Source organism: Schistocerca serialis, chromosome 9 (assembly GCF_023864345.2).
Source record: "Schistocerca serialis cubense isolate TAMUIC-IGC-003099 chromosome 9, iqSchSeri2.2, whole genome shotgun sequence".
Lineage (NCBI taxonomy): Eukaryota > Metazoa > Arthropoda > Insecta > Orthoptera > Acrididae > Schistocerca > Schistocerca serialis.
In genome coordinates this window covers 46,024,832-46,051,828 of record NC_064646.1, presented here as the reverse complement: position 1 = coordinate 46,051,828, position 26,997 = coordinate 46,024,832, and the positions used below count along the sequence as shown (strand labels likewise).

The 26,997-nt window shown below is 42.0% G+C and overlaps 1 protein-coding gene across 1 annotated transcript in view; it reads left to right on the top strand.

The window, feature by feature from the left end:
• The window catches only part of LOC126418903 (ubiquitin-conjugating enzyme E2 G1), a 64,473-nt gene that overhangs the window by 21,914 nt on the left and 15,562 nt on the right, over nucleotides 1–26,997 (top strand). The window contains exon 3 of the mRNA XM_050085921.1: nucleotides 15,251–15,348. Coding sequence (XP_049941878.1) covers nucleotides 15,251–15,348 — 98 coding nt within the window. The remainder of the gene's footprint in view (nucleotides 1–15,250; nucleotides 15,349–26,997) is intronic.

Sequence of the window (26,997 nt, the reverse complement as noted above, 5' to 3'; positions counted from 1 at the left end):
TCTCCTCGGGAAGTATAAGTAGGGGGAAGCAATATATTCGATACCTCATCCAGAAACGCACCCTCTCGAAACCTGGCGAGCAAGCTACACCGCGATGCAGAGCGCCTCTCTTGCAGAGTCTGCCACTTGAGTTTATTAAACATCTCCGTAACGCTATCACGGTTACCAAATAACCCAGTGACGAAACGCGCCGCTCTTCTTTGGATCTTCTCTACCTCCTCCGTCAACCCGACCTGGTACGGATCCCACACTGATGAGCAATACTCAAGTATAGGTCGAACGAGTGTTTTGTAAGCCACCTCCTTTGTTGATGGACTACATTTTCTAAGCACTCTCCCAATGAATCTCAACCTGGTACCCGCTTTACCAACAATTAATTTTATATGATCATTCCACTTCAAATCGTTCCGCACGCATACTCCCAGATATTTTACAGAAGTAACTGCTACCAGTGTTTGTTCCGCTATCATATAATCATACAATAAAGGATCCTTCTTTCTATGTATTCGCAATACATTACATTTGTCTATGTTAAGGGTCAGTTGCCACTCCCTGCACCAAGTACCTATCCGCTGCAGATCTTCCTGCATTTCGTTACAATTTTCTAATGCTGCAACTTCTCTCTATACTACAGCATCATCCGCGAAAAGCTGCATGGAACTTCCGACACTATCTACTAGGTCATTTATATATATTGTGAAAAGCAGTGGTCCCATAACACTTCCCTGTGGCACACCAGAGGTTACTTTAACGTCTGTAGACGTCTCTCCATTGATAACAACATGCTGTGTTTTGTTTGCTAAAAACTCTTCAATCCAGCCACACAGCTGGTCTGATATTCCGTAGGCTCTTACTTTGTTTATCAGGCGACAGTGCGGAACTGTATCGAACGCCTTCCGGAAGTCAAGAAAAATAGCATCTACCTGGGAGCCTGTATCTAATATTTTCTGGGTCTCATGAACAAATAAGGCGAGTTGGGTCTCACACGATCGCTGTTTCCGGAATCCATGTTGATTCCTACATAGTAGATTCTGGGTTTCCAGAAATGACATGATACGCGAGCAAAAAACATGTTCTAAAATTCTACAAGAGATCGACGTAAGAGATATAGGTCTATAGTTTTGCGCATCTGCTCGACGACCCTTCTTGAAGACTGGGACTACCTGTGCTCTTTTCCAATCATTTGGAACCCTCCGTTCCTCTAGAGACTTGCGGTACACGGCTGTTAGAAGGGGGGCAAGTTCTTTCGCGTACTCTGTGTAGAATCGAATTGGTATCCCGTCAGGTCCAGTGGACTTTCCTCTATTGAGTGATTCCAGTTGCTTTTCTATTCCTTGGACACTTATTTCGATGTCAGCCATTTTTTCATTTGTGCGAGGATTTAGAGAAGGAACTGCAGTGCGGTCTTCCTCTGTGAAACAGCTTTGGAAAAAGGTGTTTAGCATTTCAGCTTTACGCGTGTCATCCTCTGTTTCAATGCCATCATCATCCCGTAGTGTCTGGATATGCTGTTTCGAGCCACTTACTGATTTAACGTAAGACCAGAACTTCCTAGGATTTTCTGTCAAGTCGGTACATAGAATTTTACTTTCGAATTCAATGAACGCTTCACGCATAGCCCTCCTTACACTAACTTTGACATCGTTTAGCTTCTGTTTGTCTGAGAGGTTTTGGCTGCGTTTAAACTTGGAGTGGAGCTCTTTGCTTTCGCAGTAGTTTCCTAACTTTGTTGTTGTACCACGGTGGGTTTTTCCCGTCCCTCACAGTTTTACTCGGCACGTACCTGTCTAAAACGCATTTTACGATTGCCTTGAACTTTTTCCATAAACACTCAACATTGTCAGTGTCGGAACAGAAATTTTCGTTTTGATCTGTTAGGTAGTCTGAAATCTGCCTTCTATTACTCTTGCTAAACAGATAAACCTTCCTCCCTTTTTTTATATTCCTGTTAACTTCCATATTCAGGGATGCTGCAACGGCCTTATGATCACTGATTCCCTGTTCTGTACATACAGATTCGAAAAGTTCGGGTCTGTTTGTTATCAGTAGGTCCAATATGTTATCTCCACGAGTCGGTTCTCTGTTTAATTGCTCGAGGTAATTTTCGGATAGTGCACTCAGTATAATGTCACTCGATGCTCTGTCCCTACCACCCGTCCTAAACATCTGAGTGTCCCAGTCTATATCTGGTAAATTGAAATCTCCACCTAAGACTATAACATGCTGAGAAAATTCATGTGAAATGTATTCCAAATTTTCTCTCAGTTCTGCCACTAATGCCGCTGAGTCGGGAGGTCGGTAAAAGGAGCCAATTATTAACCTAGTTCGGTTGTTTAGTGTAACCTCCACCCATAATAATTCACAGGAACTATCCACTTCTACTTCACTACAGGATAAACTACTACTAACAGCGATGAACACTCAACCACCGGTTGCATGCAATCTATCCTTTCTAAACACCGTCTGTACCTTTGTAAAAATTTCGGCAGAATTTATCTCTGGCTTCAGCCAGCTTTCTGTACCTATAACGATTTCAGCTTTGGTGCTTTCTATCAGCGCTTGAAGTTCCGGTACTTTACCAACGCAGCTTCGACAGTTGACAATTACAATACCGATTGCTGCTTGGTCCCCGCATGTCCTGACTTTGCCCCGCACCCGTTGAGGCTGTTGCCCTTTCTGTACTTGCCCAAGGCCATCTAACCTAAAAAACCGCCCAGCCCACGCCACACAACCCCTGCTACCCGTGTAGCCGCTTGTTGCGTGTAGTGGACTCCTGACCTATCCAGCGGAACCCGAAACCCCACCACCCTATGGCGCAAGTCGAGGAATCTGCAGCCCACACGGTCGCAGAACCGTCTCAGCCTCTGATTCAGACCCTCCACTCGGCTCTGTACCAAAGGTCCGCAGTCAGTCCTGTCGACGATGCTGCAGATGGTGAGCTCTGCTTTCATCCCGCTAGCGAGACTGGCAGTCTTCACCTAATCAGATAGCCGCCGGAAGCCAGAGAGGATTTCCTCCGATCCATAGCGACACACATCATTGGTGCCGACATGAGCGACCACCTGCAGATGGGTGCACCCTGTACCCTTCATGGCATCCGGAAGGACCCTTTCCACATCTGGAATGACTCCCCCCGGTATGCACACGGAGTGCACATTGGTTTTCTTCCCCTCTCTTGCTGCCATTTCCCTAAGGGGCCCCATTACGCGCCTGACATTGGAGCTCCCAACTACCAGTAAGCCCACCCTCTGCGACTGCCCGGATCTTGCAGACTGAGGAGCAACCTCTGGAACAGGACAAGCAGCCATGTCAGGCCGAAGATCAGTATCAGCCTGAGACAGAGCCTGAAACCGGTTCGTCAGACAAACTGGAGAGGCTTTCCGTTCAGCCCTCCGGAATGTCTTTCGCCCCCTGCCACACCTTGAAACGACCTCCCACTCTACCACAGGTGAGGGATCAGCCTCAATGCGGGCAGTATCCCGGGCAACCACAGTCGTAGTCCGATCAGGGGATGCGTGGGACGAGCTGGCCGTCCCCGTCAAACCCCCATCCCGACCCCCCACAGTGATGCCCATTGGCAACAGCCTCAAGCTGTGTGACCGAAGCCAACACTGCCTGAAGCTGGGAGCGAAGGGATGCCAACTCCGCCTGCATCCGAACACAGCAGTTGCAGTCCCTATCCATGCTAAAAACTGTTTTGCAAAGAACGTCTGAACTAATCTACAGAGAGCGCAAACAAATCGACAAAATTTAAACGGTTATTAAAATACAAGATTGCCTAGTAAATGCAGTAATGCTGCTACTTGCGCACTGCTGACACTGCTCGGCGGCGGAAGGAGACTAAGCGAAATTACACTATTCAGGTACTAAAACACGATGCTACACTCTCAAATACTATAATACGCCCGAAATTTATGAATTAAACAATGCAAGAACCAAAAACACGCAAAGAAATTAAGAATTAAACTATGTAACAAATGAGTGAGCTAGGGGTATACGACTTGCTGCTGCAGCTGCTTATCCAACGGCGGCAGGGAGCACACTGACTGCGACCAACCGACACTGGCCGTTCAAAACAAAACAGTAGACAAATGACTACGCGAATTTACACTATTCAGGTACTAAAACGCGATGCTACAACTCTCAAATACTATAATACGCCCGAAATTTATGAATTACACAATGCAAGTACCAAAAACACGCAAAGAAATTAAGAATTAAACTATGTAACAAATGAGTGAGCTAGGAGTATACGACTTGCTGCTCAGCTGCTTATCCAACGGCGGCAGGGAGCACACTGACTGCGACCAACCGACACTGGCCGTTCAAAACAAAACAGTAGACAAACGACTACGGGAATTTACACTATTCAGGTACTAAAACTCGATGCTACAACTCTCAAATACTATAATACGCCCGAAATTTATGAATTACACAATGCAAGTACCAAAAACACGCAAAGAAATTAAGAATTAAACTATGTAACAAATGAGTGAGCTAGGAGTATACGACTTGCTGCTCAGCTGCTTATCCAACGGCGGCAGGGAGCACACTGACTGCGACCAACCGACACTGGCCGTTCAAAACAAAACAGTAGACAAACGACTACGCGAATTTACACTATTCAGGTACTAAAACGCGATGCTACAACTCTCAAATACTATAATACGCCCGAAATTTATGAATTACACAATGCAAGTACCAAACACACGCAAAGAAATTAAGAATTAAACTATGTAACAAATGAGTGAGCTAGGGGTATACGACTTGCTGCTGCAGCTGCTTATCCAACGGCGGCAGGGAGTAATCAAGTGGTCTACCTCTGCATCTGAAATAAACTGCAGTAGACAGTCTGTCATGAGGTTGTCGTGTATCCTCTCAGTAGCAGCCCCCTGACAACGCAGGGATCGCACTGCAGTGCCTGAGCTTTGACTTTCCTGTGTCAGCCAAGGAGTAGATGCTTGTCCACTTCGGGGTACGGGGACTCAGTGCGAAAGCTACTGTGCCAGGTGGCCTTTGCGTTTGGGTGGCGGGGGGGGGGGGGGGTGGTATACATGGGGAGAGCCTCTGATCAGAGTGAATGGCGTCGGGGTGGATGATCCTCAGTGAAATAAATCAAACTTCATAGTAGCTGTGCCAACATGGCTGTCTCATCAGTCACGAACAGTGATTTTAATGCTGAAGTTTACAATCCTGCAGCATTTCCATCATTGACCATACCTCAAGACTAGAGCCAGGCAAGGAGAAATCGCAGGGGACAGTTTGCAGAGTTCTTGGTTTCTTCTCACACTGACGGTGGCTCTTTCACTTCAATGAAGCCAATGTTTTTCATTAAAATATTGAAGATCGGTTTGGGGAAGCTGTGGCACCAGAGAAGATAAGAAATGGATCTTTGCTAATCAAAACCTCTTTTGCCAACCAATCACAAACACTTCAGGCGTGCATCAAGTTAAGAGATATAGCGATCACAATTTCTCCTCACAACCAGCTCAGTAGAATTGAAGGTGTTACTTTCCATCAGGACCTAATGCTACAAACTGATGAAGAGCTGTGTATCAGTTTGGCACGGTGTGTGGAGTCGATTTTGTTTACCACATCCAGAAGGAACCCAAGGATAAGAGAGTGGACAGCGGAACTTTTGTTCTAGCTTTCACATCAACATTTTACCTGAGAAAGTTAAGATCATGGTTTATAGGTGTGATGTTGGGCCTTACTTTCATCCTCCGGTGAGGTGTTTCAAATGCTAAAGTTTCGGACACATGCCCTTCACTTGTTCTCGTGAGGCTATATGTAGGGCACTTGGACGGGTGTCCCTTGAGAGCAGCCCTTGTGACCAAGCCCCTCAATGCATCAACTGTCCAGAACCGCACACTCCTTGTTCACTACAATTCCGTGTTCAAGAGGGAGAAGAAAATTAGAGTATAAAACACTTGATAGCATGTCTTACCAAGAAGTAAGGGAGAAGTTTGAAAGACTTCATGCAACTATTATGGCCTCCAATTTTGCGACTGTTGCCACATTCCACACCTCATGCGATGACAAGGTCTCGCACGACATCTGGCCCTGGTTGTATGCCAGGGCGTGCCCCACCATTGGGGGAGGAAACATCAGCTCCCTCATCCCCTGCACTCATAGCACCAGTGTTTCTCACACAATCAGTGCAGCCAGAGATGTCTAGTCATCCTCTGGCATCATCAGTGAGTACACATGTAAAGGTGTGCTCCTCTCAAGACAAGGACCAGCAGCCACAGGCTGCAGGCCAAAGAAAAGTACTGTCATATTCTCTCCCAGAAGATAAAATGGGGAAATCTTCACAGAAATTGAACTTGGTACGATAAGCTACTTTCTGAGGCTTTGGATGTTCTGCTCCCCAGCCCTGCAGCAGTAGAATCTATGCACACGGACAATGGATCACACATTCAGATGGACCACTATCTGGTAGTGGAGTAATTACATCCTGAGTTTCCATTCGCCACTTTCTCAGACTTGACTCAAACAGCTCCTTCAATGGAACTGTAACAGCTCCTATTCTCATTTGATCGAACTCCGCCATTTAATGGCTACTTACTAGGTAATTGGCATAGTGATTGAGGAAACAAGATTTACAGCAACACACCTTCCTGCTCTGAAAAACTGTAAACACTGCTGTACCAATTGTGTTAATGTTGATTGTTTTCAGTGAGCAGGTGCCCCTTACCACTGCACTAGAGGCTGTGGCCATCAGTCATACCTGCTTGTATGACAATATGTACTGTTTATCTACCCCCAGGTGGGCCCTTTCATTGTCACAATATGTTTGGTTAGTGATCGACAAATTGGTACAAGATACTATTATTCGCGCTGCAGCAGCAAAGCTACAAAACTCCTCCGGCTCATCCCGACAACCACCCGTGCCATGGTGGCCTGAAGATACAGCCACAGCTATCAAGGAATGCCCCCAGGGTGCTTAAACACCACAAGCGCCGTCCCTGTACAGATAGTTTAATAGCATTCTGCACCTACATCTACATAGAAACTCCGCAAGCCACAATACGGGTGTATGGGAGGGTACCCCCCAGGCACTTAAATGTGATTTGCAGGAGTATCCATGTAAATGTAGATGTACCCTGTACCACTACTTGCCATTTCCCCTTCTGTTCTAATCGCAAATAGAGCGAGGGAAAAATATTTATGAGCCCTAATGTCTTATATTTTATCTTTGTGGTACTTGCGTGCAATATATGTTGGCGGCAGTAGAATTGTTTGGCAGTCAGCTTCAAATGCCAGTTCTCTAAATTTTTTCAATAGCGTTTCTTGAAAAGAATGTCGCTGTCCCTCCAGGGATTCCCATTTGAGTAACACTTGCGTATTGTTCGACCCTACCAGTAACAAATCTAGCAGCCTTCCTCTGAATTGCTTCCATGTCTTCCTTCAATCTAACCTGGTATGTATCCCAAATGCTAGATAGTAGTCGCATCAATGTCCTATATGTGGTGTCCTTTACAAATGAACCACTCTTTCCTAAAATTATCTCAATAAACCAGACTGACCATTTGCCTCCACTGCCACAGTTTTCACATGGTCGTTCCACCTCATTATCGCTTTGCAATGTTAAGCTCAGCTATTTAAATTACTTGACTGTGTAAAACAGGACATTAGTAATACTGTGTCCGAACATTACAGGTTTGTTCTTCCTACTCATCCTCATTAACTTATATTTTTCAACATTTAGGGCTAGCTGCAATTCGTCACACCAACTGGAAATTTTTTTAAGTCTTTTGTCTCTTCCTACTGTCAAACACCTTACCATACATGTGGCTTCATCAGCAAACACAGCAAACAGCTACAGATTGCTGCTCACCCTGTTCGCCAAATCCCCCCACCAGGGGCTCACGGTTCTTTCATGAGTTCGTGTGGGGTGCACACAGGGTGCCGAGCTGTTGCAGCCCATTCTTCTTTCTGTGGCTGCATTTCCTTCACCCTGCTCTCCCTCCCTATCCTCGCACCTTCCCCGTTGCCCCTTCCTTTCTCTCTCTCTCTCTCTCTCTCTCTCGGTGTTGTGATTTATCCTGACCTGCCTATCCACCTGGTTCCCTATATTGCTTGAAATTTTGTTTCTTCTGCCTGTTCCTTCATCCTTTTTGGCATTTAGGTCCATGCATGAGGTTTGACCTCCACGTATAAATTTTCTGTTTTTAGTGTTAGCCGTTCAGGGAAGAACACCTTCCCTAGCATCTGTGGTGTGGATTCCTCTCCCCTATTCCTTCCCCTCTTCCTTTCCCACTGTAGCCCCCTTCCACCCTGCTAGGTCATCAGCACGTGTAGCCATTCCGTGTGTTTGGGCTGTTATGTACTTATCTGGCTGAGCCCCCTGAAAACACAGGGATCACATTACTGATACCTGAGCTGTTCCCTCCCCATGTGTGCCAACGAGTCGTTGCTTGTCTTCTTGGAGTATCAGAACTCCCGGCAATATTTGCTGTGCGTGGCAGCCCTTACTTTGGCTTGGTGGTACCCATGGGGATAGTATCATATCGGAGTGGATGTATCAGGGCAGATGCTTGGTGATGAAGCGTATCTAACTGCAAAAATTAGCAATTCTTAAACAACTGTCACTTTGAATGGTGAAGGATCATTCAATGTTGCATCATATGACCCAGCAGTGTTACCTTCCCTAGCTACACTATGGCAGGAGGGCCATGCTTGCCGTCTTGGGATGAAACACTCCCTGCTACCTTGCCTACACTAGGATGGATGGGGACACATTCACCACCACAAAGCCATGGAGAATATTGAGGACAATTTTGGTGAAGTGGAGTCTCTTAGTAAGAGGCGGTCAGACTCCCTGCTTCTTCTGTCACCGAACCTGCAGCTCTTCATGCTTGTGAATGTCTTGACTCTTCACAAGTTTTTGAATATGGTTCAGGGAGTGATTTTTCATAGGGACCTCACCCTGCAAACTGATGAGGAACTCCAGGCTAATCTGGAGTGATGCAGCATTCATTTTGTTCAACGTGTGCCAAAGGGTCGCAAAGACAACCACACCGATATCAGTGCCTTCATTCTGGCTTGAGTGGGATACCCTCCCAGAGAAGTTCAAGATTATGTGCTACAGGTGAGATGTGAAGTGGTACATCGCACCACCCTGGAGGTGCTTTTGGTGCTTGCATTTTGGGCATGTCTTCCTGCTGTATGGTGGACACTCATTGTGGTGACTGGACACCCACTTCATGAGGGAAGCCCCTGTGTTCCACCATCTGTGTGTATCAGTTGTCGTGACTGCCATAGTGCTCACTCACCAGATTGCCCAGCTTGCAAGAGAGAAAAGAAGGTCCAAGAGTAAAAGTCTGGATCACTGTCTTATGCTGAGGGTCACCAAAAGTGTCAGGCACTCCATCTAGTGTCAGGCACTCCATCTAGTGTCAGGCACTCCATCTAGTGTCAGGCACTCCATCTAGTGTCAGGCACTCCATCTAGTGTCAGGCACTCCATCTAGTGTCAGGCACTCCATCTAGTGTCAGGCACTCCATCTAGTGTCAGGCACTCCATCTAGTGTCAGGCACTCCATCTAGTGTCAGGCACTCCATCTAGTGTCAGGCACTCCATCTAGTGTCAGGCACTCCATCTAGTGTCAGGCACTCCATCTAGTGTCAGGCACTCCATCTAGTGTCAGGCACTCCATCTAGTGTCAGGCACTCCATCTAGTGTCAGGCACTCCATCTAGTGTCAGGCACTCCATCTAGTGTCAGGCACTCCATCTAGTGTCAGGCACTCCATCTAGTGTCAGGCACTCCATCTAGTGTCAGGCACTCCATCTAGTGTCAGGCACTCCATCTAGTGTCAGGCACTCCATCTAGTGTCAGGCACTCCATCTAGTGTCAGGCACTCCATCTAGTGTCAGGCACTCCATCTAGTGTCAGGCACTCCATCTAGTGTCAGGCACTCCATCTAGTGTCAGGCACTCCATCTAGTGTCAGGCACTCCATCTAGTGTCAGGCACTCCATCTAGTGTCAGGCACTCCATCTAGTGTCAGGCACTCCATCTAGTGTCAGGCACTCCATCTAGTGTCAGGCACTCCATCTAGTGTCAGGCACTCCATCTAGTGTCAGGCACTCCATCTAGTGTCAGGCACTCCATCTAGTGTCAGGCACTCCATCTAGTGTCAGGCACTCCATCTAGTGTCAGGCACTCCATCTAGTGTCAGGCACTCCATCTAGTGTCAGGCACTCCATCTAGTGTCAGGCACTCCATCTAGTGTCAGGCACTCCATCTAGTGTCAGGCACTCCATCTAGTGTCAGGCACTCCATCTAGTGTCAGGCACTCCATCTAGTGTCAGGCACTCCATCTAGTGTCAGGCACTCCATCTAGTGTCAGGCACTCCATCTAGTGTCAGGCACTCCATCTAGTGTCAGGCACTCCATCTAGTGTCAGGCACTCCATCTAGTGTCAGGCACTCCATCTAGTGTCAGGCACTCCATCTAGTGTCAGGCACTCCATCTAGTGTCAGGCACTCCATCTAGTGTCAGGCACTCCATCTAGTGTCAGGCACTCCATCTAGTGTCAGGCACTCCATCTAGTGTCAGGCACTCCATCTAGTGTCAGGCACTCCATCTAGTGTCAGGCACTCCATCTAGTGTCAGGCACTCCATCTAGTGTCAGGCACTCCATCTAGTGTCAGGCACTCCATCTAGTGTCAGGCACTCCATCTAGTGTCAGGCACTCCATCTAGTGTCAGGCACTCCATCTAGTGTCAGGCACTCCATCTAGTGTCAGGCACTCCATCTAGTGTCAGGCACTCCATCTAGTGTCAGGCACTCCATCTAGTGTCAGGCACTCCATCTAGTGTCAGGCACTCCATCTAGTGTCAGGCACTCCATCTAGTGTCAGGCACTCCATCTAGTGTCAGGCACTCCATCTAGTGTCAGGCACTCCATCTAGTGTCAGGCACTCCATCTAGTGTCAGGCACTCCATCTAGTGTCAGGCACTCCATCTAGTGTCAGGCACTCCATCTAGTGTCAGGCACTCCATCTAGTGTCAGGCACTCCATCTAGTGTCAGGCACTCCATCTAGTGTCAGGCACTCCATCTAGTGTCAGGCACTCCATCTAGTGTCAGGCACTCCATCTAGTGTCAGGCACTCCATCTAGTGTCAGGCACTCCATCTAGTGTCAGGCACTCCATCTAGTGTCAGGCACTCCATCTAGTGTCAGGCACTCCATCTAGTGTCAGGCACTCCATCTAGTGTCAGGCACTCCATCTAGTGTCAGGCACTCCATCTAGTGTCAGGCACTCCATCTAGTGTCAGGCACTCCATCTAGTGTCAGGCACTCCATCTAGTGTCAGGCACTCCATCTAGTGTCAGGCACTCCACTTTTGTTTGTTACATCCTTTCCCTCTCCTACCTCTTCCTTACTCCAGCTCAGTTCCCCTCTCCCCTCCCTCTCTAATGCAGTTCCTATGACCTCCCGTCCGGGAGTCACTCCCCACTCCCCGGCGAAAGAAGTGCTCTTCTTCGGCACCTACCTGTGATGAGGCTCCCCAGGTGGACCCTTTCCCAGGTGTCTTTCAGGGCGGAGGCCTCCTACAACAACTCGGCCATGAGATGCACTATGTGTGCGCCCCAAGGTCGTCTGCTCTCTTTCACTTTCGGATCTATCAGATGCCTGTACTCCCTCTGTGCCCTGACCTTCTCCACCTCTGAAAATAAGAAGAAACATAAGTCCCAAGACAAGGCACCTGGGCATCCTCAGAGGTCCATGTCCCCCCTCTCAACCTGAGTCTTAACATCTTATTTATGGATGTCACTCCATCATTCTTGGTGACAACCACTGAGTGACATGACCACCTCCTGGCTTCTTTATGTCCAAACTGGACTCTTGCCACACGATCATCCAGTGGAATTGCAAGAGATACTATCGTCACCCACCGAAAATACGTCTTGTCTCCTCCTACTCAGTCTTGCTCTTAAAAAAACGCACTTCTGTGATGATGACCACTCTCCAATGTTTTGTGGTTATCAGGCATTCTGTTGGAACCATGTTAGTGCCAGGGTAGCATCTCATGGGGTCTGCACTTGTGTTCGCTCCGATATCATTAGTGACTTGATCCCCCTACGTACCAACCTAGAAGCAATGGTGGTTAGAGTGCAAACGACTCCGGCAATAACTGTTTGCAATGTCTACTTCCCTCCAGGTGGGCTACTTCCTTATGCTGAACTGTCTACCTTAAGACAGCTACTCCTGCCCCTGTTTCTGCTCCATGGGGACTTCAGTGCCCAGCACTCCCGTGCAGGAAGGCCACTTAAACACATAGGGGTCTCCTAATTGACTAACTTATTACTGATCTCAATTAGTCTTCAGTGATGGTTTCCCCTACTCACTTCAGTGCCGCTTATGGCAACTTTACTGCTATCGATCTCATGATCTCCTCCCCTGTTCACGTGGCTTCCCTGCATTGGTCATCCCATGATGACCTTTGTGGCAGTGACCACTTTCTGGTGATTCTATCATTTCACTGCTGCCTCCAGGCAGACAGGTCCCCATGTTGGGCATTCCGCAAGTCCAATTGGCCTTTATATACACGTGCTGTGTTACACCTCCCTCTTGAATTGCATTGATGCGGTCATGGAAGGCATCTCTGCCACTATTCTTCATACTGCTGGCACTGCTGTCCCCCTATTCACAGGTCCTCCTCATCGTCGACTGGTACTGTGGTGGACAGAGGATGTAGCAGTTGCTGTTCAGGACTGCCAACAGGTACTGCAGCGATTTAAACGACATCCTTCCCACACCAACCTCCTCACTTTTAAGCTTCTGTGCGCAGCTCGTGGTCGTGCGGTAGCGTTCTCGCTTCCCGCGCCCGGGTTCGATTCCCGGCGGGGTCAGGGATTTTCTCTGCCTTGTGATGACTGGATGTTGTGTGATGTCCTGAGGTTAGTTAGGTTTAAGTAGTTCTAAGTTCTTGGGGACTGATAACCATAGGTGTTAAGTCCCATAGTGCTCAGAGCCATTTTTTAAGCTTCTCTGTGTTAAGGCTTATTACCTTCTTAAGCAAAGTAAAAAGCAGTGCTGGGAGTGCTGTTTCCTCCCTGAGGATGTATGCCTTTTCATAGCAGGTTTGGTCAAAGCTCCATAGCCTTCTGGGCCACCAGCAACAGTCTGTTGCCCAGACACAGACAGCATTTGTGTCCTCTTCCTAGCCTCTTCTCTCTGGGAGAAACAGAGTTGAACAGATGCCCCTCTGTTTCAACGTGCACAGTGTGGTGCCCTATAATGAACCATTCACTGAATGGGAATTCTTACAGGCTCTTACCTCTTTACAAGACATGGCCCCAGACCTAGATTCCATCCACAACCAGATGACCAACACTTGGACGTTTCCCAGAGTGGTGGGATCGAACGTAGTTTTCTGATTTATTGACCTTCTTCCATAGATTGTGAAAATCTTCTTTGGTATAACATTAATGCAAGGGTGCTGATGATCTAGCTGTTTAGTGCCCTCCACCATAAATAATATGAAGCAGTGGGTGTCAGGTGTGGATAATTTTACTTAGAATTCCCCCCCTCCCCCAATGACACAAAGTATTGCGATTTAAGATTTGTGTGTCCATTCATAGAAAACACATTATTTTATTTTATTACTATGTGTACTGTCTTGGGAATTATTCAAGACTAATTAGAAGTTCCCACCAGGTTGGAAAAATGAGCCTTTCAATTTTTCTGTACTCTTCTGGTAATTGGAAAGTGACAAATACTTTATTGTTCTTTATAACTTTACTTCTTAACTAATTCATGTCTGTTAAGTATGTGCTTCTCTTAACTTGTGAAAAAACTCCAAATCAAAAGCTTCATAAACACCTGAGTTACGGGCATTTATGTAGATAAGTACTGTTTTGGATTTACATGCTTGTAGAGCCAGTTATCTGAATATCGCTACATTTAAAATTAGATATACAAAAGTTTGTCAGAGAACAAAGATTTTGTACAAGTTCTTATGGTAAAAGTACCGGCAAATGTGCAAAGTTTCATAAAAATCTGAGATGAGTGACAAGAAGTGTGTAATTAGACATGGAATGACCCTCTTATAACCCCTGTGTTCATAATTTTCTTGTTGCAAAACTACTGACTTGATTTTGCAAAAGTGCTTATAACTGAAAATTAGTTTCATTTGATGGTTCCAGTTCATACACAATTGCAGAGTCTAGGAATAGAACTCTTTCCTGAAGAGCTTAATTTGTGAAACTTTTACAAAAGATCATTGCTGAGAAACAAGAGACCATTGCCAACAAAAATATTGGGTCACAATAATATAATACCAGTAATTGCTGCTGATGACATGGTGGTCGGCCAGTACCGTTGGGCCTTCAGGGCCTGCCCAGGAGTAGTTTTTTTAATTGCTTCTGCTTCAGTCCAGAGACTAGTTTGCTCTGTGTAACCACACTAGTCTACTTGTTGCATATAAATAATTTCTTGTTTCTGAATTTAAATTCCTTTTCCAAATTTCTCCTCGATTTCATCTGTAGCTTGCTGTATGTGTAGATTGAATTACAGGGGTGAGGGGAGGTTGGAGCTAGAACTCGTCCTCACTTCCTTCTCTGGTACTGCCTTCCTTTCATCTCCTTACTCATAGCTGTTGTCTGATTTCTGTGCAAGTTTTAGATAACCTTTTGCTCCCTGAATTTTAGCCCTGCTATCTTCAGAATGTCAGTCTATTCCAGTGTACAAATGCTATAAATGTAAGTTTGTTGACTTTCTTCAGGTTATCTTCTAAGATAAATTGTAGGTTCAGTATGGCCTCACATTTTATGTATGTAATACTCAGAGTCCACATCTGCTTCTAGAAAAATTTTGCCGTTGAAAACCTGGTTTTTAAAATCCTATCTTACCATTACGCAATCTGACTGAAAAGTTGAATTTCCTCCAGATCATCTTGTATACAACCTCCTTTTAAGATGAGTATATGGCTCTAAGGTCAGCAGACCAACCAGGGAAGCCTGAAGACTGAATTGTTTCACAATTCTTAGAAGCATTTTCAAGCACTAAATTGTGTCAAAAAGTGAAATTTTCGCGGGTTCCCATTTTGTTCCCTACATTCCATGTTCTCCTACTTTCTTTTCCCAGTGGCAAATTCCAGTACCACACGATAGTTAATTTTCGTCTCATTAAAAGTGCTTAAATAGTTCATCTCGTTTATTTTAAAATTAATTTTGACAGTGGTTTGATCTTTTATTGGGTATTTTTCATCAAAGAAATGTATGTTTTGATTTTCAGCGAAGGTGGTTTTTTCAAAGCACACCTTCATTTCCCAAAGGAATATCCACTGCGGCCACCCCGTATGAAATTTATCACAGAAATATGGCATCCAAACAGTGAGTAGCAATTAAAATAAGTTATATACCATCTTGCATGCTTAGTCATTATTGCTAACAAAATTAAAATACTGATTTTTCAGTATCTTAAAAATTAGTGTTAATTTGCACTCTGAAATCGTGAAAATATTTGCCCTCGGTATTGAAGGTACTTCTTCTGTGTTAGAATAGTATCAGTGTGCAATTTGGACAATATTGTCTGTATCATTTTCATGTGATATACTGTAATACTCCCTTTTTATACTTTTCAGTTGATTGACATAGTGTTAAATGCAGGAAAGTGTAAAATATAGGAAAACAAATGAAAATAAATTACTTGTACTGTCATTCTTTGTGTTGTTCAAAGTATGAAATTTAAAAAATTTAAATTTTGCCTATTTTTAAAAAATCTGAAATTGTTTTTATTTCTAATAGCAGTTACCTTTACTTACTCTACACAATATACAAAGCATCAAAACAAATCACTACCACCAGATGCCCTACTAATGTACTGCCTCAAAATGTTGATAGCTTCCATGGCATCTCTGTTTCTTGGCCCAACTGATTCTTGATCATCTTCCTTTTCACAAATCATCTTTCTCTTCCCTTCTTCAAAATGTTTGGTAATGAAGCTGTTTGCACCTCTGAAGTGATGACTGAAGCATCAACATGGCATACTCTTGAAATGTAGATAATGTGCCTATCACAGAAAAATCTGTAGGCTCAGGCAGATCTTCCAGTGGTTCCAGTTTGTTTTCTGTGAACTTAAATCCCGCTGTCATGAAACATTTAGCAATAATTAAAGTAGTCATGTCCATCCCTGCTTTGGCTGCACAGTACATAGCATCCAAAAGTGATAGTCATTGATTTTATGTCCATGACATTATCATGCATAAATACAGCCTTCTGGACAAGCATTTTTTTTATATTTCCATTTAAATGAGCAGATAATTCCCAGATCTAATGGTCAAAGCTATCATACAATTGGAAGGCAGCAACACTAACTTAATATTTCTGAGATGGAAACTGTCTGGGTGTGCTGGACATCTGTCAAGTAGCAGCATTATTTTCCTATTTTTGCTCTCATTTTAGCATCCATTGCTTGCATGGTGGATGTGAAGATGGAATTGGTCATCCATGCAGTGCTGTTGGAATCATTAGTCATTCACATTTTTTAAACTTGTTGGCTTTTTAAGTTTACCAATTACCAAAGGAGGTAATTTTTCACATGTCAGCATTAAGCACAAGTGAAACAGTTATCCTCAGTTTCCCACTTTGGCATTTATCACCTTTAAGATGTATGATATTACTTGGTAGTGTGTTATAAAAAGACCATTTTCGTCTACATTAAAAAAAATTTAGGACGTAATCTTTAAAGATATATTGCAGTCTGTTTTTCCATTGGTCCACAGTTCCACTATTAACACTTAAACTTTCACTACACAGCTGGCTGTAGGCAATGTTCTGATGAGTTTTAAATAGACTGATCCAACAATTCAGTGCTGTGAAGTTTGTGATAACCCATTTTTGCAACAAACTGAAGCCCCCCCCCCCCTTGTTTTTTTCAGTATGTTGCCATCAAGTGGAGTTCTTGATACTCATGCTAACAAACCACTCCGCAATGAGTTTGGACAAACAATTATATGCTGATGGCCAAATGTATTCACACTTTTTTGCCATGGAACCAGGCTGCGTCGCATTGGCTTTGATATAGGTCCTTCAGTAATTGAACTCTCAATCCAAAATGTGAATCTATCCAGTGGAGAATCATCATTCTTTCTTCCACAGAAATACATTTATTTTTCTAATCATGTCACTTGTAGGCACTGATTCAAGTTACCACAGAATGTGGTTCGTACCCTAGTGTTTGTTTATTATTTTTTAGAGGTACTGTTAGAATTGCAGCTCCCTTTTTACATTCAAAGAAACAGATACTATTTGTATAATACAGAATATAAAATTTACTTACTACCGTTAGTGAAAATTTAATGGTGCATTTTGTTTCAGAATTCATAATTAAATATGCAGTAATCATTTCTATTTTTTAGTGATAAGAAGACTTCTTGCCTAGTTCGTTTCATTACACATTGGCATGATTCAGAACTACTCCTGTCGACTGTCTTCTGTTTTAAATTGTGGCCATGTATACAGTCAGATGGTAATGGTTATTTTATATTTTACCTAAAAACTAGTGAGATCATTTTCCAACCAAAAAAGTCTGTTTAACATAGATCTATGTGAAGCATTCAGTGCAAGCAGTATTCCTCTTCACAAACCCTGTCCTCAAAGGCTTCCTGCACAAATATTGCATAATTCAAAATATACTAGATAAACAAACATTGCGTAAAAGTTATATTCTGCAATTTACGTAAATGTTCTGGAAGAAATAAGCAATGAACTAGATGACAGCACTATCTGGATTTCAATTGACGAAAGTACCTACACTTGTGGCCTTTAAATTGCAAATTAATTATTGGTTCTTTAAAAGAGGAGCCTTCTTCTTATTTAGCAGCCCGCAAAGAACTTGGAAAAAGTAAGTCATTCTATGATTGCCACACTAGCAGGAAAAGCTGTCAAAGTATTTTACATCAATTTGGTTCATGTGATGTGCTTCGCTCATGGAGTACATAGTCTTGCTGAAGAAATACATTGTATGTGTGCGAATGTCAATAAACTGAGTTCATCCACAAAGAAAGGGTTTCTAAAATCTCGTGCTGGCATCGAGACCTACAAAGAAAAACTACCAAATGTGCCTTTACCTCCCGAACCAATGGTAACTCATTGGGGTATGTTGGTCGAAGCTGTGTTTTTACAATGAAAAATGTAAAATAAATTGCAAATGATACTTTGGCCCGGTGGGAAAGTTTTGAATTAGAGAATAGTACTTCTGTGGGACCAATAAAAATGAACGTAAGTGGGTAAACATGAAATGGGGAGTGGGGGATTAAAACAGATAAGTGAATAACACTAATAACCAACAGGGGAGGAAGGTTTGAGATTGCTTATGGAGTTTTTCCATGTGATTGATGGACTCAGAAAGGATGTCAGAAAGTTTAAATCTGCATAGTTCAGGGAAACCATACTGTTCAGATGGTTTTGGCACTTCCACTCAGAACTTTCACATTCTGATGTGGAGGTTGATGGTGTCTCTCATCATCTGCACAAGAATGCTCAGTATATTTTAATCCTACAGACACAATAAGATTGTACATTCAGCGTGGTCCACATCCTTCAATAAATTCGTGAATGGTTAATTATTGGAACATACATTTTTAACAACTAAGAGAATTCCACGATGCAAGCATTGGCATTTTGACTAATGCTGAAGAAAGGTTTATTTTTAAGTAGTTTGTAGCGGAAAAGAGTTTTGATTATGATGGCTATTCCAATGTACATGGTTAGTGGCAACCAGTCAGCCAATAGCCATTCCTTCCTTCCGGCCTTGATCATCAGATATGTTTAAATTTCATCATAGCTGTCAGAGTACTCACTGGTAGCTGTTGGATGACTCCTGTCTCCACAAATGTTTCTACATTAATAGCACTATAGAGAACCTGGATACTTGTATTTAATCACTGAAGTGTTAAATTTGACTCACTTTGTTTCTGGTTCTGGAATAAACTTTTAAATGCACATAGATTACATTCTACATCCAGTGTTGTTGTTAATGTCTTATTTAAATGGCAGGTATTGCATTTTGCTGTGTCATACATAGGTGCCTGGTGATGGCTAGTAGTTTCCTTAAAAGCTAGATACACATAAAGTGATCGTAATGATGTGCTTTAGGAAAATGAGACGAAGCATTACTTCATATCCTGTTATTTCATTGCGGTATGTTGTCCTCGGAGCTGTCGTTCGTTATGAAGTTAGCAGGGTTGCCACAAGTTCTGGAAATCAGGGAATTTCAAACATGACAGGTAAATCAGAGAAATATTAGGGGAAATTTGTAAAAAAAAACTGAAAATCTCATTTTGTCTCAGTAATTGAAATAGTTTGTTTACTGAGGTGATGGGCATTTGTCATTGACTAGGTGCAGCTGAGTACATGCACCCCTTCCCCACTCCCTCATTACTACTGCATCACCCATTCCTACCACCCCATTTGGCTTGAAGTTGGTGCTGGCACAACTTCTTGCTTCTAGCCTAGCAGCTGCTGATGAGAGGCAGGGAAGCATGAGGAATGGTTTGTTTGGATCTGATTCTCAGAGACTGTAGATGCAGTGACCAATGACGATAGTCATGTGTGTGTGGGTTGTGTCTGAGTGATTGTGTCAATGTGTGGCATTTTGGTTTTCTGAAGCTATGGCTGAATATTTAGGTGTGAGAGTGTGATTCTTTCCTATGTACCTGTCTACAGCTCAGCAATCGTCTTTGCGGTAAGTTGCTACCTGTCCTCATTGTTATTGATTCTCAGAGTACTTGTTCAAGTTACCTTTTGCATCAATTGGATCACCGTGGTCTCATTTCAACATGTTGTCTGTGGCTCATGAATAGCTGGCCACACAAGGTGATTTCTGTGACGGGTCAAAACCACAGGTCGTTTCTGCTGATATCTGTAATGGATCAGGCCTGCTGATCTGGCACCATTTAGTTCCCACTAATGTGCATGCCCTGCCCGTCGGATCAAGTCTCACCAATCTTCCAGCAGGCCAGGTCTGTTTGTGTCGTAATGCAGTGGATTTTCATGGTTTATCCATGAACCCACAACTGGTGTTCTTCAGCAGGCCAGAGGCCGTGGACTATATAGATCTCAAGAATTGCAACTCTCACCATAAGAACCTATTCTACCTCACCCTCTTAGATTTTGCTGAAAGTTGGTATACTTATAGTGGGCACTGAGACTAAGAAAAATACCAAATTTCAATTTTTTATCTCCAACAATTCCTGAAATATGGCTATGTAAACTTTTCAAAACCCAGCCAAAAATGTGTGAATGGGCTTTTTAAATTGTCCTAGGACCTGCCCTTATTGAGCTAGAGAACTGGGAAAGGTGTCATTTTGCATGCTCTTTCCAGGGACATACAACAAAACATAGCTTCTAATTAATAACCTTTTTCAAAATACTAATTAATATTTTGATTTAATTTTAATTTTTTTACAAAAAATACATAATTGAAAATTTTCAAAATATTTCCATAACTACTACATACTATACAAATCACATGGCAAAATATAAATCTGGGATGATGATGGGTTCATTGTTAAAAAAATTATTCCGGACTCTTGTTTTTCACTAACGACCCTAGTTTGACCAAATTGTCCTTTAACAAACAGGAATTTCTTTAAAATATACTGAAAGGTAAGTAAAAAGTATTAAAAATATCAAAACATCACCTTATTAAATCAAAACCAATCAGCATATTTTATAATTAAGTTGATTGCCTATTTTAAGTTCATACAACTTCACTAACAATATATTAACTGATATAACAAAAACAAGAAATTGAGCATTTAACTACAAACTGAAATAAAGTATGAATAAGTACAAGTATTTACATAATAGTTCTGGTCCATGATGTTTGAAATGGAACTATTAAACAAATTAAACACGTAATGCTTGTTTTTTAGTAACAGCTATCTGTACAGGGTTATCACAAATGATTGAAGCGATTTCACAGCTCTACAATAGCTTTATTATTTGAGATATTTTCACAGTGCTTTGCACACACATACAAAAACTCAGTTTTTTTTAGGCATTCACAATGTTCGATATGTGCCCCTTTAGTGATTCGGCAGACATCAAGCCGATAATCAAGTTCCTCCCACACTCGGCGCAGCATGTCCCCATCAATGAGTTCGAAAGCATCGTTGATGCGAGCTCGCAGTTCTGGCACGTTTCTTGGTAGAGGAGGTTTAAACACTGAATCTTTCACATAACCCCACAGAAAGAAATCGCATGGGGTTAAGTCGAGAGAGCGTGGAGGCCATGACATGAATTGCCGATCATGATCTCCACCACGACCGATCCATCGGTTTTCCAATCTCCTGTTTAAGAAATGCGGAACATCATGATGGAAGTGCAGTGTAGCACCGTCCTGTTGAAAGCTGAAGTCGCCGCTGTCGGTCTCCAGTTGTGGCATGAGCCAATTTTCCAGCATGTCCAGATACACGTGTTCAACCGTTTCTTCGCTCACTGCAGGCCGACCCGTTGATTTCACCTTACAGAAGCATCCAGAAGCTTTAAACTGCGCATACCATCGCCGAATGGAGTTAGGAGTTGGTGGATCTTTGTTGAACTTCGTCCTGAAGTGTCGTTGCACTGTTATGACTGACTGATGTGAGTGCATTTGAAGCACGACATACGCTTTCGCGGCTCCTGTCGCCATTTTGTCTCACTGCGCTCTCGAGCACTCTGGCGGCAGAAACCTGAAGTGCGGCTTCAGCCGAACAAAACTGAGTTTTTCTACGTATCTGTAGTGTGTCGTGACCATATGTCAATGAATGGAGCTACAGTGAATTTATGAAATCGCTTCAATCATTTGTAATAGCCCTATACATAGCCAAATTTAACACAATAGATACTAACAATAATTTTGAAACAACTTTCTATAAAATATACATTAACACTAACCTGAGACAAAAATTAAGTTTTGAGTTGAAAGCAGTTTCCCAATAATTTGTCTTGGAACTTCACATATTACATTTTAATAAAGCTGACTGGGTTCATTAAGAATGTATGCTCTCCCTGTTAGAGTAAATGGATTCACTTTTGTGAGAACATCCACAATTGACACCCACAGGACACCTGCATGTGCAGGATAAGAGAATGACTTAGCTGGTCCACATGGATGAAGAAAAGTTATTTTCACTTAAAGTTCTTCGTTTTTTTTTTTTCTTTCTAAAATGTACCCAAGCCACCAGTGTCTGCCATATACAGTGGTGATGTAGTTACTTCCCTCTCCCAACTCTGCATATCACTGAGAAGTATTTGACTATTAATTTTGATGTAGTGTTGGGAATGAAAGTGTGAAATTACTGTGTTCCTTTGATTGTCAAGGCCTCTTCAAGTTGGCTTTTTAAGAATATTTCTGAAGCAGCATAGTCTTCTTCAGTGGAATATGCAAAATCAACATTTGTGATGTTATCTACTGCCCACTCAAATATATATTGTGCGGTTTGGATCTGATTTTGGTATGGCCTTTGCAAACTTGCACGAGCTGCCAGTCTCTTTACTGAACCCCCTACTCCATCACAAGGCCCTTTCCCATGTGCTGTGGCTGAAGAGTGCCACTCAGCTTTTATGTTGAAGTCTTCCTCATGAGGGCAGAGGTTCAGGAAGTTTTTCTTATTTTTATACTGAGTGGCAGAAATGTCAGAATAATAGTATATCTTTTTTAAAATCTTTTGAAATTTATTTGTTAGATATGAAATTAGCTTCTTTTGAAAAGTGTAAACTGCAGTTGTATTGTGCTCCAGGCAATTGGAAACAATGACAAAGCTCATATGCTCAATTTTGTATTCCTGTTTGTAATATAATCTGTTGTCTTGTCCAGTGGAAACTCTGAGCTTCATCCTGTAGAACTATACTAGATTTTTCTGAAAAATCACATATGACAACAAATTCAGATTCCATAAGGTTTTCTCTTGTGGAGTTAAGGAATGTTCGTTGTTGCTTGGCAATGAAGTCGTGCCGAATCAAAGTTGACACCTTACTACAAAATAAATCTAGGAATTCTTCAGAAGTTTTCTGAACAATTTACCGATTACATCGGTCAACTGACATCCACTGTCGGAACTGAACTTGTTCAATTAAGTTTTCATGAAAAGAGTCTTTTAAAATTTTACATATGACAGTTTGTCCTGGGCAGTATTCAGAGTTTCCCAGGTTGCAATCAACTGATGATGGGTTGCAAAGCATTTTTGCAATGCATTGCTTATAATTGTTTAAGCTTCTGTTCGTTACTGCATTTAGTTTGGCATTTTCTATCATTTTATGTTTTGGTGAGTTGTGCACATGCAGACAGTGTGTGTGCCACTCCGGCCAGCTAATAAACAATGTTTTGGTCTCAACTCAGCAAATTTAGAGAAACCTATATTTATGTTGGGGAACTTGTCTTTAAAATGTTTGTAAGCTTCTTTAAGGTTACACAAAATAAGTTTTTTTATATTTTTGTTTTATTTCCACTTGTTTCTGTAATTGTCACACAATCTTTAATACCTGGTATTACCCTGCCAACTTCATCATTTTCATATGTACAGTTTTGACAGTTTTGGTTGGTAAACAGGTAAACACTTTCCTGGTTTTGGGTTTGGAACTTTCATGAATCCTCTCTTTCAGAATTGTTTTGGACTGCCGAACAATGTAATTAGGAGCATTAAATTCCCTCATTATTTTCCTGACACTCCACTTTTCGGGCAAACTTGTAAGAATCATTAGTTTTTGCTCTGCTTATAGAATTTTTAAAGTTTATTTTAAGATTTTCAAGAACGGATTCATCAGTATCTGACGAAGTTCCAGGAGCAACAAAAAGTTTACGTGTCCTAGTGAGATTTTCTTCACTTTTAATTTGGCGTAATGCCTAGATGTTAGTTTTCTCTTGTCAGTTGGGGACTCGCCTAGTTCTTGAAGTGTTGTGTTATGTTTTAACAGCTACTGAAGTTGAAGTCAGGGTCTTGGTCTCGGATGATCATCTCTGATCCAGAAGATTCTTCTTCAACACTTTAATCACTGATGGGCTCTGGTGTATTTTTCAATTTGGTTACATCTTTCCTACATTCATCACAAATCTTGGCACCACTTGGTACTTGAGGAAATAATTTGGGCATCCATGTTGTGACATTTCAGTTTTTTTCTGTCTCTAATAAAATGATTCGATTTCTTCAATGGAACACTGCACTCTTACAGCACTGCACTTTTTACTTGGTTCCATATTTATACAAAAACCACTTATAAACTGTCCTTCAATGTATAGATTTACTTGAAAATGAACTATTAAATATAATAGATACAGGCTGGTCAACACACAGGTAACAATTGATTTGCACTAAAACCGCAGTGCACAATAATGCTGTAGGCACACAAACCCTTAGAAGGTAACAATGCAGACTACATCATCTCAACAATGGCTCCAGTCTCTGAATTATTGTACAGACATCAAGCCCTATGTATACGGTCCTCTACTGATGTACTACCTTAAAGGTCAGTTTGGTCAAACTAGGGCCGTTAGTGAAAAACAAGAGTACAGAATAATTTTTTTAACAATGAACCCATCATCATCCTACATTTATATTTTGCCATGTGATTTACAAGAGTATGAAGTAGTTGTGGAAATATTTTGAAAATTTTCAATTATTTAATTTTTGTAAAAAAATTAAATCAAAATATTAATTAGTATTTTGAAAAAGGTTATTAATTAGAAGCTATGTTTCTATCACTGGAAAGAGCATGAAAAATGCTGCAAAATGACACCTTTCCCAGTTCTCTAGCTCAATTAGGGCAGCTCCTAGGGCAATTTAAAAAAAGTCCGTTCATACATTTTTGGCCAGTTTTTTAAAAGTTTACATGACCATATTTCAGGAATGGTTTGAGGTAAAAAATTGAAATTTGGTATTTTTATTAATTTCAGCGCCCACTATAAGTATACAAACTTTCAGCAAAATCTAAGAGTGTGAGGTAAAATTTATTTAAAGTGTGTTGATTTGACATGGAATGACTCCAGTGTTGTGTTTTATAAACATTTTACTTGTTCTAGTACATTTTGGCTCTTAAAAAGTAGTTTGTCAGAAAGTATGGACAATAAGAAGAAAATTGTCAGTCGCTTGGTTTTGTATGCTATGTACTCGTATATTTCTTGAAAGAAAAATCACAAAATACCTGTAAAATAATGAATATAACACAGTGGGTAATAACTTGCATAATAGAAGCAACATTTTATTGGTGGTCACATAAGTGTTGGCTTACATAATTCTTCCCTGTCTTATACACTTTTCTAGAGGTCTAATTTTTTTCTGAGGTTATTTCTGAAATCAGTGAAGGTTTTAAATCTGTCGGGCAACTCCAATGAAATGTGCATTTTTCTCACAAAATGTTTCGTTTTATTGAAATAAAATATCAGTGATCTTAATGAAATGCACATACTATTTTGGGTTGCTTTCTCCACCTAAAACAGTTCCTTACAAAAGATGTTGATGTTCGTACTTAAGAGTTTTTCTGAGATAAGGAAACGCCATCTGCTTTCAAGTTTAAAGATATTTCCTCATTCGCACTATTGTCTTTTGTACTGTTGCTGAAAAGACAGATCTTAATTTACCCTAGATCACTAAATTTGTCGGGGAAAGATGCTAAAACTTGCGTGGAAATCAGGGAAATAGCGGGGAATTTCACTTGGGCAAACTTGTGGTAAGCCTGCTTAGATACCATCAGTTTAGATCAGTGGAAGGTAAAGATCACATGAAATATATTTCAATCTCCAAGTTTTCTTGTGATAACGAATGGTATGATTGATGTACTTTTGCCTATGTAAGCAATTTATATTCTTGTTTATTTTGTGTGCACATTAAAGCTTAGTATTGATAAAATGAACTCATTGTCGATTTTCCTGTACCACCCCTTACTCGCAATTGCTGCCATGATTGCCACCTTGTAAATGGGACACATTTACATCAAAATGAGAACAGTTATATTTAGTATCTCAACGAAAGAAGTGACACTAATTAGATATTCATATAACCAGAGTTTATCAGCTACTGTTTCTGGACTGGTCAAAATAGTTACGGTAATATGTGATTTCATCAAAATTCTACCTAATGTAGTTTAGGTACCTATTCTTACAATCAAATTAACACCCTTCATATATTTGGAAATTGTTTTATAGACTGGTAACAGTGCTTTATTAGAGATGCCATAGTGTTATTATAATATTGGATATGTAGAAATTATTTCCTCTGGTATCTCCTTGTATGCTGTGATGTCAGTATTAATATGCTTCTGTGATAGGATATTGTTGTAAAATATGTTTGATGTGTGATTGCCCTTGCCAGTGGCCTTGCTGCAGTGGTAAAATTGGTTCCTGCCAGATCACCAAAGTTAAGCACTGTCGGCTTGGTTAGCACGTGGATGAGTGACTGTCCGGTCTAGTGAGTGCTGTTGGTAAGTAGGGTGCACTCAGCCCTTGAGGCTAATTAAGGAGCTAACTTGATAAGTAGCAGCTCCAGTCACAAGAACTGGCAACAGCCGGAGAGCTGTGTGCATCCACTGACAGCAATAGGCTGAGGATGATACGGTGGTTGGTTAGTACTGTTGGGCCTTCAGAGGCCTGTTCAGATAGTATAGGTAGTTTAGTAAGATTTCCCACGGATACAGTAGCAGTTCATATTCTTGTCCTGTTTTAATTTGCCTGTTTACAAGAAGTAGGCTCTAATGAAAAGATACGAATAAGCTGGGAGCATTCAGAAAACAGTCCAGTAAAGTGTAATTTAAAAGACACTCTGTATTTGAGGCCACAAATTATTCTTAGAGCTCTTTTTTTTCCATTCTAAAACCATTAACGCTAAGAGTTGAATGTCCCTAGAAGGTGGTCCCATATTGGAGCAGTAAGTGGAACTGGATATAGTATACCTGCAGTTTTGTTTTGCTTTTATGTTCTTAGGCCATAGCACATGGATGAATTGGAAGTGTACACTGTGCAGGAAAGGGTTAAATTTTCCACAGAAATGTATCTAATTGCTGTAA